Source organism: Falco punctatus (genome assembly GCF_963210335.1).
Source record: "Falco punctatus genome assembly, chromosome: 7".
NCBI lineage: Eukaryota > Metazoa > Chordata > Aves > Falconiformes > Falconidae > Falco > Falco punctatus.
This window is the reverse complement of record NC_137587.1, coordinates 16,164,616-16,179,697: the sequence shown is the minus strand read 5'-3', so window position 1 is coordinate 16,179,697 and position 15,082 is coordinate 16,164,616. Positions and strand designations below refer to the sequence as shown.

At 42.9% G+C, this 15,082-nt stretch overlaps 1 protein-coding gene and 1 long non-coding RNA gene across 3 annotated transcripts; one reads left to right on the top strand and one right to left on the bottom strand.

Moving 5' to 3' along the window:
- Positions 1–851: 851 nt before the first annotated feature.
- Positions 852–8,942, bottom strand: LOC308066875. The gene is made up of 2 exons (XR_013929353.1): positions 7,712–8,942; positions 852–7,567 (listed from the first exon to the last, which is right to left on the bottom strand). It is a non-coding gene; the product is annotated as an uncharacterized lncRNA (long non-coding RNA).
- A 148-nt stretch (positions 8,943–9,090) lies between these two features.
- On the top strand, positions 9,091–14,768 carry ACTC1 (actin alpha cardiac muscle 1). 2 transcript variants are annotated; one of them, XM_080394748.1, is made up of 7 exons: positions 9,091–9,356; positions 9,983–10,131; positions 11,271–11,595; positions 12,233–12,394; positions 12,508–12,699; positions 13,928–14,109; positions 14,440–14,768. In XM_080394748.1, the coding sequence occupies exons 2-7, from the start codon at positions 10,003–10,005 to the stop codon at positions 14,581–14,583; spliced, it is 1,134 nt and encodes a 377-aa protein (XP_080250874.1). In that variant the 5' UTR covers positions 9,091–9,356; positions 9,983–10,002; the 3' UTR covers positions 14,584–14,768. The 2 variants fall into 2 exon arrangements, with proteins under 2 accessions (XP_080250874.1, XP_080250875.1); XM_080394749.1 differs by lacking the exon at positions 9,091–9,356 and having other exon boundaries at positions 9,402–10,131.
- The last annotated feature ends 314 nt before the right edge of the window (positions 14,769–15,082 follow it).

The following is a 15,082-nucleotide window of genomic DNA, read 5'->3' as shown; positions in this document are numbered from 1 at the left end:
CAGTATGCTATATTTGAATTTTTGTGCATATCATGCTTTGTTAAATATCTATCCAATACCTCGGTCTATCCAAGACATTTTGCACTGGGAAATGATTGCTTATCATGGGAGTCATTCCTCTGAGGCCAACCACGTGGCCTGGTAGTTTTACTGTTTTGCAAAGTAGGAAAATATCTAGATTTTCTTTGTGGTGACTGCCTTTGGTTGTATTTTGTGTATTATTTTAGAAGATATTTTGTGGGAAAATAATTGCTTTATGAACCATCAAATTGACCTTTTTTTCCTGAACATCTACTGTGCTTAAGGCAACAGATTCAAACTGTATTTTCAGCAACATTTTTCCCAGTTGACTTAAATGATGAACTTTTGCCAATGAGATTTTACTGATGCCATCTGGTACTTACTCTGATCTTGAATCACTGAGATTTTAGGTAGATTACATATTCCTTAAATATGCATTTAACCTTTCAATTAATCCTCTTTTTCAGAAGTTTTCCAGGTTTTTGCAATGGTTCAAACCCCCACCTGCAATGGATCATTGCTCCCAAGTCCAGGACAGTTTCTGTCTGGCCGTTCTTTACAGGAAGAATGAAAATAAACAGAAATTTTAGCTATGCCTTAGAGATGTTTTCAATGGAAGAGTACATTGCTGTTGTCCACAACTTTTTATTTATCTGCAGAACATGTTGAACAGCTTTAGACAAAATGCTAATTTAAATTTTACTTTTAAACATCTTTGTAACAAGCACAAATAATTACCAAGTTGGCTGAGCCAGTAACAGGTCTTCCTATGTTAAGGATGACAGTAACTAGGATAAAGTATTCCAATACATCAGAAATCAAGCATTCTATAGAATAGTTACACCAGTAACTCAGAAATGCCCCTTCGACATTTTTCTGTGATATTAATGAAGCATGCTAAGTGAAGTCTGAAATGCAGTGATTGTTTACAGGATATGTACAGAAAAGACAGTACAAACATCTTACTGAAGCCTTGGTAGGCGCTCGGTCTTGTCTAAACCAGAGCCTTTTTACAAGGAAAAGGAGGTAGACCCTGATTTATTTTTTCTGTAGTTAGGACTTTGGATAAATAAGTGACAAAATAAGTACTGGTAGAAAACAGTTCCCACTGTCATTCCAGAATACTATTTAGAAAACTATTAAACCCTAGAAGTAATCCCCTTTTAGTCCTCTGAAATTCTTTTCATCACCGAGCATTCTAAAATGGCTCAAAATGTGGTTTTGCTATTTTCATTTCAGTTAACTCTGTTGCTTCTCTGTTGTATTTTTTTAATGCTGCATGTATATAATAGGAGTACCTTAGTAAATGCTCCCCGAGATCTGAAAAATCTGTCAGTGCTATTACTGTGTTATACATATTTTATTGTTAAAATTTTAAAAGTCAGTCTGGTATGGATTCTTTTGAATTGTAATAAACATATTATGGGAATACTGGATTGAAATGAAGACTACATTCCTGAAGACAACTTTTTGATTTTGTAAATATTTGGATATTCTTTATAAAACACACTATGCAATTAACTATTCATAAAAACTAGTGGAAAAGGTATCTAGGCCATACCTGCACAAAAAAATGTACTGATATTATGAACTCACCATAAAAGTAAAATTTGTGGTCTAGTGGCTGACTGAAAATCCAGAAAATGGAACCCATATTTCATACCTACAGTCTTCACTGGAAAGTCTAGATTTTTGAATGATGCTTTATCTCTCTGCTCAATTCCAACTGGACATAACGGAACTGAATGGCAAAAGGTGGATAAAATTTGCATTTGTAACATGATATGTAGTGAGAATATATAAACTTACACTTGAAGTATGTTTTATGAAGTATATAAAATCTCTTTATAAGGTAGATTTGTGGAAGGTTCTGCAATCTTCTAGCTAATTGCTTAATTGTTTATTGCTTAATTATTAAGGGATTCTGATGGTCAGCAAGATACCAGAGAATCTTTATCTTGATTATCAGAGGGTTAGTTTTGATTAATAAACTGTTATGTTTGAGGTATTTTTTTCATCTTTTGAGAAAGGTAAGATTAAAATATTTTTCTACTGAATTTGGCTAATAGGTAAAAATCATGAAAATACCTGGAAACAAAAATTTGAGGAAAATTAATTTCTGTCAATTAAAATATTTTGTTCATAATTCAGATAGTGCTTTTCTGCAAAATAAATCTGTAGGTTTGTGGATTTTTTTTAACCTGTAAGATAATTAAACGATCTGACTTGAGAACATTCTTTGAACAATGGAGTACAAAACTTCTCAGGTAAAATGTATTTTGAAGAATCTCTGAGATTCTTCAAAAGAGAAATAATTTTGCCAGAAAGTTCTGAGCCAGTCTCAGCATCCTCCAGTTCTCCTCTTCAATTCGCTTACTACAACGTTTTCTCCATATATCATAGTCCAGCTACATCCTTTGTTAGTAACTAAGATGCTTTTATTTAAAACATCTTACAACTTTGCAAAACTGTAGGTTAGAATTGTCACATTTTTATGAGACTCATCAAATATCTTTGTGTTCCTAATAGCAGCACTAGAGTCCATTGGTCTTGTAAAATGATATTGTGTGGGAAAGTTATATCTATCGATTTTGGCAAAGCAATCAGTTTCTGTGTACACCACAGATTCAGAATGCCTTATGTACTCATATTTGAGAACACTGGTGTGCTTCTTATCCAGCAGCTGGAATCGGTCTTCAGAGGCAGGATTCAATTGTTACATAAACTGCTAATTTCCAGCGTGACTTCAGTCAAGTCACTTCATCATGCTGAACTGTAGCTTTTTATCTGTAAAGCAATACTTCCTTCTCTCCTTAGGCTATACAGGCGAGGTAATGTAGGTCCTCCCGCTTTAACACACAGTATAAAAGAATGCATGTAGGCTAACAGAAAAGTCAGCCCTTGTTGGTTTCCTTTATTAAAAGTTAATTCCTTAGCTAGAATGCAATTAGAATAGACTGCTTCATTGTTGCTTTTCTTGTAATGATGAGACATCTGTCTCTGATTCTGAAAAATAAAAGGCATCTGAGAAACAATCTGGAAACCCAGTGCTTTGCAGCATCTGGTAGATTCAGGTTCCTTTTGTTTCAGATTATTGAACCCTGCTCATTGCAGTGGACTTCAAATCTGCTTATGCAGATCAGTGAGACCAAAGTGATGTGTGATGTGGTGGGTTATAAATAAGAACATGGACCTGTGTGATTTGCCGGTAAAGACAAGATATACACACTAGATTTCAATGGGTAGGTTTCTTGTTTCTCTGGAAAACTTTTCCCTGGCGATTTGAATCCTCTCTTATCTTTACAGAGTCGGTGTCTGTTCATTTTGCATGCAGGTGGCTGCACACAGCAATCTATACATACTGGAGAACATACATCTGGAAAATGTACAGATCTGTAGTGAGGAAAGCAAAGATGGGAATTACATGAGAAGGAAGGTGATGAAATAGAGGATAGCAAGAAAGTGACAAAAACATAAATAAAAGTACGGAAACTTGATGAAAAGGGGGACATTAGAAACAGTGAAGAGGGGAAAAGATCAATTCCTAGTGTGAAACGTTCTGAATAGTCCTTAGAAACTGGCTTTGACATGAATTACCACATGGCTGTGACTCAGGCCTTGCAGAAGCACTTACAGCAGAGAACTCGACTAAATTGAAAGAATACAGCAGGGTGCTAGAAACACCACCATTGGTAGCAGATTTGCATCTGCTCGTGGGCACTGGTCTGGTAGCAGTGGTGATGCTAAATTTGAAAAGCAATACATAGACAGGCCTTCGCAGTTGAAGTCCTGACCACCTTCTATAGAACATGACAGGTGCAGAATCTATGGCAAAGAACGAAGAGTGTAGTGAGCCTGGAGGAGACTGAAGGTGGAGTGAGACATAAATCAGGGTGAGGAAATGCCTTTGGCTACAAATTTCTGAGTCTGTCTTGTACTCTTTCTCACTGTTCTTTGTCATCTTTAAGTATCTAGGGGCTAATCTACATAATCTACATACTAATGAAATATCTGCCAAGGTACCATGTCATTTCATTACTCTTCCTGGGGGACCATTCTGCAAATCTGAGCTTTTTATGATCACATATAAGGAAATATAATTTAAATAAAAATAATGACAAATTTCAGTTAACTGGGCAGAGTTTAGCCTCAAGCATTGGTGTTATTTGGAAGTATTCCTGATACAAGATATTGTCAAACTATCTTTGGCACATCCAGCAATTATCCATTTGCAAAGTTGCCTTTGATTTGTTACTTATTTATACTGTACTAGCAGCTAGAGACTCATCGAGTATCAAATGATGATTGTGTGATACTGAACAAAGAAACACAAAACTGTTTTTCATGTTCCATCTTTTCTGGTGTTTAGGTCAGATGTGTTTTCTAACTGGAAAAAAACAACAGTAGAAATGAGACTTAGAAATTCAGTCCTGGGTTAACGGTTGGACTTGATGATCTCAAACCTTAGGTCTTTTGCAACCTAAATGATATTATGATTCTAGGACTCTATACTGTTAGAAATACTGCCCATCAGCTTTCTAATGTAGGGCAGGTATCTCAGACACACTGCACGGGACTGGCAACCGAAATACAGGCTGGCAACAGCTGAAGCATTCAGGACATATTTCTGTCCTCTTGAACTACTCAGTGCTTAAGTCTGAGGAACCTAAATTGTAGCAGCTTCCCTGGGCTGCATTTTATTCCAGAGCAGATTGCAGTCTTCCCAGTTTTAAATGTTGGAGTCCTACCCTGTCATGCCTGCTATGCTCTGGCTTGCGAGAGGTGCACAGCGCTTCTGGAAGCAAGACGTTCCTCCTGTGCACGTGCAGTGCTTCTAGGATCTGCTGGCACTCTCTGAGGCCGCTTCCCACTGCAAAGAGGGTGTAATGAGAGTGAGAGTCCTGGCCTTTCTGGCAAATAATGATTCTAGAGAGTCAGAGACTCAGAAGCACAAATTCCTTTCACTGCCTCTCACCTCCACGTATGTTGCCCTTGCCTAATTCTCTCAGCTTCATAACAAGATGTTTTAGCTGCATCTCTAGCTCCCAGTGCCCAACTCATGATTCTACCATTTCAGTGCACACTTAAGATGTTTCAGGTTAATTATAGACGTGCAGCAGTACATGAGTGAGTGAGAGAAAGGCGCAGAGAGATGATAACAGCCTGCAACTATGCAAGGGTTTAAATGCTGAGGGGACAAGGAATGTACGAAGTATGAAACATGGGCTATTACTAGGGTGAATGAGATATAACTAAGAAAGGGAAATACCCGATGAATCCTCTGGAGAAGTTTGCCTGACAGTGCAATTATTAAATTGGGAGTCTCTCCTCTAGCAGAACAGGAGAAAGATTTCTCACTTGGGAGGTTCAAAATCTAGTTGGGAAAGTGTAGTAGAGCTTTTCATGAGAAACAACCTCAGGTTGGTGGTGACTAACAAGTGTCTTTTCTGGCTTCTCTTTGTATATCTGCATACACACAGAGACAGATTCATAACTACACAGATGTAGGTAACCACATACGACTCCTTTGTGACAGTGACTCATTCATGACAACGGTATTCATCACATATTGTATGTTTGGCATTCTCATCTCATCAAGACTCCTGCCCATCAATAATACTCTGCTGCAACGCTGCTTATATTTCTGTAGCCCGTATAGCTCCAAACAGCTGTCATGTGACAAAAGAAAACCTGTCAGAGTGGCATTTACTTCTTGTTCTTTAAAAAATGTAAAATTTCTTCCAAAGATTACACTGGCCTGAGGCTTAAGAGAGGTAACGTTTGACTCTGTGCTAAAACAGATTGCATATGTCATCATCCATTGGATTTAGAAATAGCAGGTTTTAAGTGAGACGTCATCTGCTCTAGGACCTGCTAGGTCATGGTATACTGTACATGCAATGGTTTGGTGCATTATGAAAAGTTTATTGGTTTTATTAGAACATGTGCAAGTAATAAAAAAATAATCTGAAAGACTAAAAAAAAATTAGGGAGGGCCTGATCCTACCCATTTTCAATTTCTGAATGCAATGTTAACTACTGTAAATAATCTGAAATCTGTGGTAATAAGTGTTCTATGCTTTGAAGTTTTTGAGGAATCAAGGATTTATTTTTAAGCTAAATGTTTTTTTCATTCAAAAGCTGAATAACATTTGTGAAGATTTCTGGGCAACATAGGATTGGAGTGTGATTTTTTTATTCATGTTTTTACCATGCAGAGGTAAGAGGTAACACAGTCACAGCAGCATCTTGTTGGTTGAATACCAGTTAATTAATATTGTGGATACACTGAGGCTTCATGCTCCTGTGTGTTCAGGCTGTTTTAGGGTATATGCGGATCACATCCACTGCAGATCTGTCTCTTCTCCCAGTATTCCACGCTGCCTGTGTTTCCTTTGTCTCTGGGGTCACTCCCAATAGCTAAGTCATGAGAAATGTACACAGCATGCGGGGATCCTGGTCAGTCAGATGCTAGAGCATTTTTCCTCTAGATGACATTGCATAACATATTTCAGTAGGTTTTTGCTTCTTTGCTTGTTTGGCTCATTTGAGGCTGTAATATCACCGTATTGCAGAAAGCAGAATGATTTTGGCTGAAGGAATAACTTTAGCTGGGTACTTTTCAAATGGCTATGAGGAGGAAGATGTGATTTTAGATTTATGGACATTGTGCGGTGCCCTTTTCATTTGACCTTGCAGTATGGGGGTGGGGGGTGAGGGCGGTGGGTGGGAACTGATGAGCTTTCAAATGTATCAAGATCCTAGATGTGAGTCCTGATGGACTCCTTGAGGAAAGAGGAGAGAAAGCCAATATTTAATTATAAAGCAAACAAGAAAATACAGATTTTTTGGTGTAGATTTTTCAGCAAGAGCTCCGTTGGAACTCTGTCTCAGTTCCAACGGAGTCTGTCTCTCTCTCTCTAGCCAAAGGGAATGTAGGATGTGACAGGGAGGGTCTGATTGGGGAGGAATTCAATGCAGCTATCAGCAGCGGTCTTCTATGTAAATACTGTAACACCTCTGAACTGGGGAACAGCTGAGATAACACTGTAAACTAATCTCTAGTGCTGGAGAAGCTGGCCGATCCCTCACATTATATGCTTTTTGTAGAAAAGATGTGCTAGGGAAAAAAAAGAAGCAGATTTTAATTATAAAAATGGCAACTTACCATGGAGTAAAACATGCTGACTTTTTAAAATTTAAAGCAGCATATGGTAAAGTTTTTTTTCTTTGAAATGGTACTCTGTGCCACGGTGTATACGCTTATACATCTTTGCATATCTATGAATTCTTATACAAACAGGCATCGCTATCACAAAAATATTTTCAGTTCCCTGTTACCTGTGCCTAATTGATTTAGGTAAAGAGATACTCACTTGGGGTCCTTATCCTACAAGTATTGATTTTGATTGATTTTTCATGAATAGCAGGAAAACTAAAAGCCAAAGTCTGTCCAGAGCAGAGGCACTGAAGCACAGATCTTCCCTTGCTTTGACCTTCTGAGGTCATTGCATTTCACAGTCCGACAGCCTCCTTTCTTAGGTAGCTAAGGAAAAAAAGTAGCATATACCTATGTATATATACACAGATACATACAAGCACATATAATATATATGTGCATATAGATTTATATATACACATACATGAAATATACATATACACACACCTTTATACACAAATAGTGTCTCACCTGAAACAGGTTGTTTCTTCTCAAGGCACTTAAAGAAAAGCAGGAGCTATCAATGGCCAAGAAGTTTGTTGCTACATCTGCTTCAGAGTTGTGCTCGTAATTGGGCACAACCCCAAGATAAACCGGGGCTGGGTGGAGCTAACCACCTCATTAATTGTGCTAGAAACGAGGAAACCATCTCTGATTTCAGAAGAAATTAAAGACTAAGGGTCTCTGACGCCCCCTTTGGATAAAGCTTAGAAACGAGCTGTCGGCGATCTCCAGTTCTCACACCCTTCCTCAGAGCCAAACCACAGTGCAGACAGCTCTTCACCCCTCCGAAGCCCCCCCCCCCCTTGCAGGCTGGGTTGCATTCACAAAGCTCCTTCCTTCTACCTCATTTAAGCTGTGTACAACCATGTGATGGCTGCCAGCCCTTGCACGGCAGCTAGCAAACAGGACCTGTGCTTCAGCAGTTGCTCCAGTTTACTGAGTGTACCCCTCTTGACCTTCACGTCTCACCCTTCCCTTCTGTCTCAAACCTCAGTTCTTGCTCTCGCACAGGCGGCCATCGGGCCCCAGAAGGACCCTGTACCCTGCGTTAAAGTGCAGTTCCTCAGGGATGCGCATTGACAATCTCTGCCTTCACATACCAGGTCAAACCCACTCAAGGGATGCCTCTCCAGTCTTTCTATTTTTAACTGGAAAAAATCATCATCAACAAAAAATCATCCTGAAGATACACAGATTTTCTGGGTTTCACCGCTGGAACAAATTATCAATGTGGATGTTTCAAAAGCTGAGCAGGAAAACAACTGTCACATTACATTAATGCCATAGCTGGGTTTTGTCCAAGCTATTCCCATCTCTCATTCTCCACCCTATATGTATCACTACACATTACCGATCTGCTGTGCATTAAAAGAGCAAAAACAGGGAATTTAAATGTATGCATTTTAATGGACATGAGCAGATCCCATTTGGTGCTACAGATGTCAGCCAAAAGCAGAGAAAAGCACGGTTTTTGCTGCATGTGCTCATCAAAGTTTGAAAGAAGTGGAGCGGGCGCTGCGCGAACCGCAGGCAGCAGCCGGTGCCTCCGCGCCGCAGAGCAGCCGGTGCTGTTGGCACCGAAGCAGCCCCGGGGGTCGCCGACTCAATAGGAGCGCGAGTGGCTTTGTGTCAGTGGGAAAACGAGAAGCCGGGGGCAACCACGCGTGCGCCCCCCGCACCCTCCGCCGCGCCCGGGCATCCCATGGCTGTGCGGAGCGGGCCCGGCCGGCGGCTCCCGGCGGCGCTGACGGGGTGGGGCGCGGCGGGGCCGGGCCGGGCGCGCCCCGGCGGCACCTTGGGCCCAGCCCGCTGGCGGCGCCGGCGGGGGCTGCGCGGGGCTCCCTATTTGGCCATGCGGCGGGCCGGGGGCGCGCTGCCCCGCGCCTGCCTTACATGGGCCGGGCGGCCGGGCCGCGCCGGGGCTGGCCGGGCTCCATTCATGGCTGCGCGGCCGCTCAATGGCGCGGAGCCGACCAAATAAGGAGAAGGTGGCTGCCCCGTCCCGCCGCGGCCCCGGCCGACGCTGCCCCTCGGGGGGTATAAATCGGGGCGTCTCCGCCGGGCCGGCACCCAGGCTGTCCTCCGCAGCCCCCCCGCCGCCGGTGCTGGTCTGGTGAGTAGCGCGGCGGTGCCCGCAGCCCCGCGGGGCCGGCTCGGGACGGGACGGGACGGGACGGGACGGGGCGGGGCGGGGCGGGACGGGACGGGACGGGACGGGAGGTACCGGCGAGCGTCGCGTGCCGGTCGCGCCGGTGCGGCGGCTGCGCTGCCCGTGCACCTCCTGGCTTAGCATCACTTACGCCGCGGACACCACCCCGGTGCCCGGCCGCCCCCCGCGCAGCGCAGCCGCCGCGGCCCGACGGGGCGCCGCCGGCGAGTGTTCCGGGCTGGGCTGATCTCTCCCATTGCAAGCGCTTTCCCTCCCATTGCAACCTGCGGCCCATAGGTGCCGCCAGGGACGCCCTAGTGAGCGTCACGCACGCTGGGGCGCCTTCCGAAGCGCGGAGAAGAAAGCGGCTGGCGGATCTGGTTCAGAGCTTTGCCCACCAGCGCGGCCGAGCCATGGAGCATCCTCCCGGGACCAGTCAGATTTCCCGCTCCCGCCGCCCGCGGCCGTGCGCCGCCGTCCGCACCGTCCGCGATGGCGGGCGGAGGGGCCGCCCGGGGGGCTCGGCGAGGCCCGGCGGCAGCGCCGCGCTGCCCGCGGGGGTCTGGACGCGCCACCGCGCTGTTTTTCAGGTCCGTGCCTCCCTCTGAAGATGTGTGACGACGAGGAGACCACCGCACTGGTGTGCGACAACGGCTCGGGGCTGGTCAAGGCGGGCTTTGCCGGAGACGATGCCCCCAGGGCCGTTTTCCCGTCCATTGTCGGCCGCCCGAGGCACCAGGTAACCTCGGGGGCAGGGCCAGGGCAGGACACAGCCTTCCCCTCTCTCCAGTAGTCGCCTCCAGTCGCCCCTTTCTGAAACTTTAGTTCTTCTGTCCTGTCCCAAATACCCTGCCCATCCCTCTGCTCGCTTGCAGTAGTGCGAGTGGCACCTTTCCACCTTTCCAGATCTCCAGCACTTCCCTCGGCTCCCCTGCTTGGCTGTCCCTTACTGCCTTTCTATCACTTTCTCCCTTTCCCCCAGCTATTTCTAACTCACCAACTTTCCTCTTGATCCTCTCTCTGTTCCCTCTCCTAATGAGCCCAAACCCAGCTCCCTATGAAGCTGCTGCCCACTCCATCCCCTAGGCCAGACCTGCTGCTGTTGCTAGTTCAAAAGCATCTCCCTTGGCCAAATCTGCACACGAAGCAGTTTGTTTAAGGCACTTCCTACCCTCCCTGTCCAATGTTTCACATACCAAACGCCATTCAATTTCCTTTGCTTCTCTTGTCTGTCTCTGATCTTACCTCTTACCGCTCTTTAAGCTGCCTTTTCTTTGTTACCATGTCATTCTTCTCCTTTGTCAGTTAAATCAGTACACTGAAAATATGGTACTTGGTAAAAAGCTTGTGATGCCTTTTTGTTTGTGTTTGGTTTTTTTTTTAATTAAATGTTTGCAATCTCTATTTTTTATTGTGTATAAATTACTGCTGAGGTTCCATAAGTAATATAGAGTATCTTCCTTCACCAGAAGGCTAATTTCCTCTGTATCTTCTTATTTATTAAGTCTCTTTGTGTGTATCTCTGATTTTTTTCCTGCTCATGATATTGTGCAATTTACTTTCAGTCAAATTTTTGGACCAGAAAGAAGTACTTGAAAATTAGAGGTGTATTAAAAAAAAAGGGGGGGGGGGGGGAGAAATCCTTTCATCTGATTAAAGGAGAAAGGATTTTATGAGAAAACTTCAAATTCTGTTGACTTAATATTTTAATGATGCTCATTTCTCTTCCTATACAACCTTTTAGTTGTGTGACTGCTTGTACCTTTCTTGAAAATAGCGTTGTTGTCTGAGATGTAGTTGACGGTGATGTAGATGAGATGTAGGGCTCTGTGATGTTGTCTTCCTCAAATAATGCTTTTCTGTATTTCCTTCTCTTAGGGTGTTATGGTTGGTATGGGTCAAAAAGATTCCTATGTGGGTGATGAAGCTCAAAGCAAAAGAGGTATCCTTACTTTGAAATATCCCATTGAACATGGCATTATCACCAACTGGGATGATATGGAAAAGATCTGGCACCACACTTTCTACAATGAACTCCGTGTGGCCCCTGAGGAGCACCCTACTTTGCTCACAGAAGCCCCCTTGAACCCTAAAGCTAATCGTGAAAAGATGACCCAGATAATGTTTGAGACCTTCAACGTACCTGCTATGTATGTGGCGATCCAGGCTGTCCTGTCCCTGTATGCCTCTGGTCGTACAACAGGTAAAATAAACAAATAAACACTATTTAAATATTTCCTTTCAGTAACTCCCCTTCCTTCCTGCTCCAAATAGGAAGAAAACACCACAACTTATTCAAGTTTACAGAAAACTAGGTATTTTTAGTTTATAGTGATCGATGATAACAGTGCCAGAAAACCCAGCACAAAATAGCCTGTGGAAAGGGCCCACCTGCGTTGCTTTCGGAAAGGCACCGTGGAAGTGACTCTCCTGCCCTTTGCCATGACGCAGACGAGGAGACATGCCTGTGACGATACTGCAGTTACACAAGTGTTACACCAGTTTAAGGGTTTAAACTGGGCCCAAAAGACGCCCACGATTGGATCAAGACAGTGACTGTGGCAAGTATGCCTGCTCAGTGTAGTAGCAGTGGAAGGCTGCTTGTATGGGTTAGCTTGAAGTATGTATGGAGCCACTGTTTTGTAGGAAAGTTCACACCAAACAGGAGTGTCCAGGTGAGCAAAGGCAGAAGGAATGGGCAAGATCTCTACGACTAAAGCAGAATGATGCTACTTTATGCTGCCTGAAAAGTCCTGTTCTGTTTGCTGCTGCTTACCGTGCCGAAGGGCTCTAAGCATTTGCTAGGTGATTCCAACTGCTCTCTGACATTTCTCTCACAGGTATTGTTCTTGACTCTGGCGACGGTGTCACCCACAACGTACCTATTTATGAAGGTTATGCTTTGCCTCATGCTATCATGCGCCTGGATCTGGCTGGCAGGGATCTGACTGACTACCTCATGAAGATCCTCACAGAGCGTGGCTATTCCTTTGTGACAACAGGTCAGTCCTTCAGCTTTGCTCTCCTGTGAAAATCCTCATGTGTCTCTTAGCCCATCTTCTTCCTGTAGCATTTTGCCTATCCAAATCTTGATTTAATTCCCATATATCTGCAGCTGAACGTGAGATTGTTCGTGATATCAAAGAGAAATTGTGCTATGTTGCACTGGACTTTGAGAATGAAATGGCCACTGCTGCCTCTTCCTCCTCTCTGGAAAAGAGCTATGAATTGCCTGATGGTCAAGTGATCACAATCGGTAATGAACGTTTCCGCTGCCCTGAAACTTTATTCCAGCCATCCTTTATCGGTAAGTGTTCCCAGGAAATTCTCCTTTCTGTAGGAGGTATGAATGAATCAGAAGATCTAGGTGTCCCACTCCTCTTCCTGCTTATTTAAATTTGGCATGAAATCAAACATAAATAAATAATGAGTTAGCTTTTCTGGTTCCTGTAAGCTGTGCTTGATGTGAGCTCAAATGGTAATTAGGTGAGCTCTGGGCTCTTGTTGCAAGTTGTAGATCAGGTTTTAGGGTCACAATTTTTTAGCGGTAAAATGTACAGTTAGAATATTGTCATTAGGGGGTTGGGCTCAATGATCCTTATGTGTCCCTTCCAACTTGAGACATTCTATGATTCTATGTCACTGATGGCAAGAATAGCGTTCAGTGCTGTATTTGTAAGGTTTACACTTAAAACAGTATCTGGCTCCATGGAGAAATAAAGTGGCTAAGAGGGGGAAAAAACGGAAGGAAGGTGTATCTATAATTATATGCACTCCGATTAAGCATTGCTATGGTCAAGATGGTAAGCTTTGCTGCTTGTGAGTGCAGCTGACGGATATAGCAAATGCTTAACTGTAAAGTCCCAAGCAATAAATGCAGTTGTTCGTCAGCTGACATCTTACTGTGGATCTAGTGTCAGCCCTTTCGGGAAGCACCTGTTAAAATTAATAAATTGGAATGCAACCTACAAACGCTTGCTCCTGGTTTCTTTTTCCTTGCCACCAAGTACTGATATCTTGGTCCATGTCTTGGTTATCTTTTGTCTTGGTGGTTATAAACAGTATAGACTTTGAGTAGGCTGAAAAAGAAATGAAGTTAGTATTGTCTTCTTTAATTCTACTTCAATTGCTTTGATTGTCTTTATTGCTGTCTTTACTATATTTAACTAAGCTTTTTATGAGCCTCTGACATAACCTGATACTCACATTTTTTGTTCCGTGTAACTTTCTCCCATCACCATACACTAAATGAGTTTATCTTGTGTGTCTGCCTTTTCTCTTACTGTATATTTTGAGTATCTTTCCTTTGCACATGCATTATGGTTCTTACCTTTTCTAACAAATAATTTTAATTTTCTAAGCTACTTCTGTAATTCCATTTTTTATGTTTTGCTATAACATTTCATAATCAGTAAGTAATTTTACATCAAAAGGATCACACAAGTTCACACTAATGATGAAGAAAAATGCCAGAAGTTCTTTTCATGGAGACCTCTTGTATAATTTACTGACCTACTGTCTTCTTTCTTCTCAAGGCATGGAATCTGCTGGTATTCATGAAACTACCTACAACAGTATCATGAAGTGTGACATTGATATTCGTAAGGACCTGTATGCTAACAACGTCCTCTCAGGTGGTACAACGATGTACCCTGGCATTGCTGATCGCATGCAGAAAGAAATCACTGCCCTTGCTCCTAGCACTATGAAGATCAAGGTAAGGAATTTGACTTTGTACTATAAAATGTGGATAAAAATGGAGAAAACGTCCACATCATTAAATTGGGATCTAAAATAACTCAAAAGTAAGATCAACAGCTGATGGACAAATGAGAAGAAACTCCATTTAATCAGAGTAATTATATTAGTTAGAAGCAATTGTTAGGAAAATATGGTTATTGTACGAGCTGCTGAAATTCAGTGTTGTTATTATAGAAAAGTCCTTTGTTTACTTCAAGTACCATCTAGTGGTTTGTTACACTGGTGAAGTGGGTTGTTCAGAAATGTAACTGTTAAATGAGGGGTCTGTTGCTTTTCTATCTTCTAGATCATTGCTCCACCTGAGCGCAAGTACTCTGTCTGGATTGGTGGCTCCATTCTGGCATCTCTCTCCACCTTCCAGCAAATGTGGATCAGTAAACAGGAGTATGATGAAGCTGGTCCATCCATCGTCCACCGCAAGTGCTTCTAAGCACCTTTCCCCTCAATTTACTTCCCACTCAGGATGACGACAATATGCTTCTTGGAGTCTTCTGGCAACCCTTCCTGAACTCTTCAGTCATTGTACAGTTTGTTTACACACCCGTGCAATTTATTTGTGCTTCTAATATTTATTGCTTTATAAATAAACAAGATCTGGGACTTGCAACCTACAAATGATTGTCTTTTGTTTTATTATAAGTATCTTTTGGTCAAAAAAAAATGAAACTAAACACCCTGGGATTTGGAAACTCCCTTCAAACCTATCAGTGCCTTCACTGCATGCATGTCCTGACTGATGTAGGCATGTTAGGTGATGGAACTTACACTTTATGGTTTTAGTTTTGAAACTTGAAACAAAAGAAGTACCATATATCAAGGCTTGCAATGGATCAGTCTTGAGGGTAGACCCAGTAAGTGGAACAAGTGGAAGGAAACTTCTCATATTCACTCACTGGGTTTAGAAATGTTTCTTCTGTTGCACTTACTAT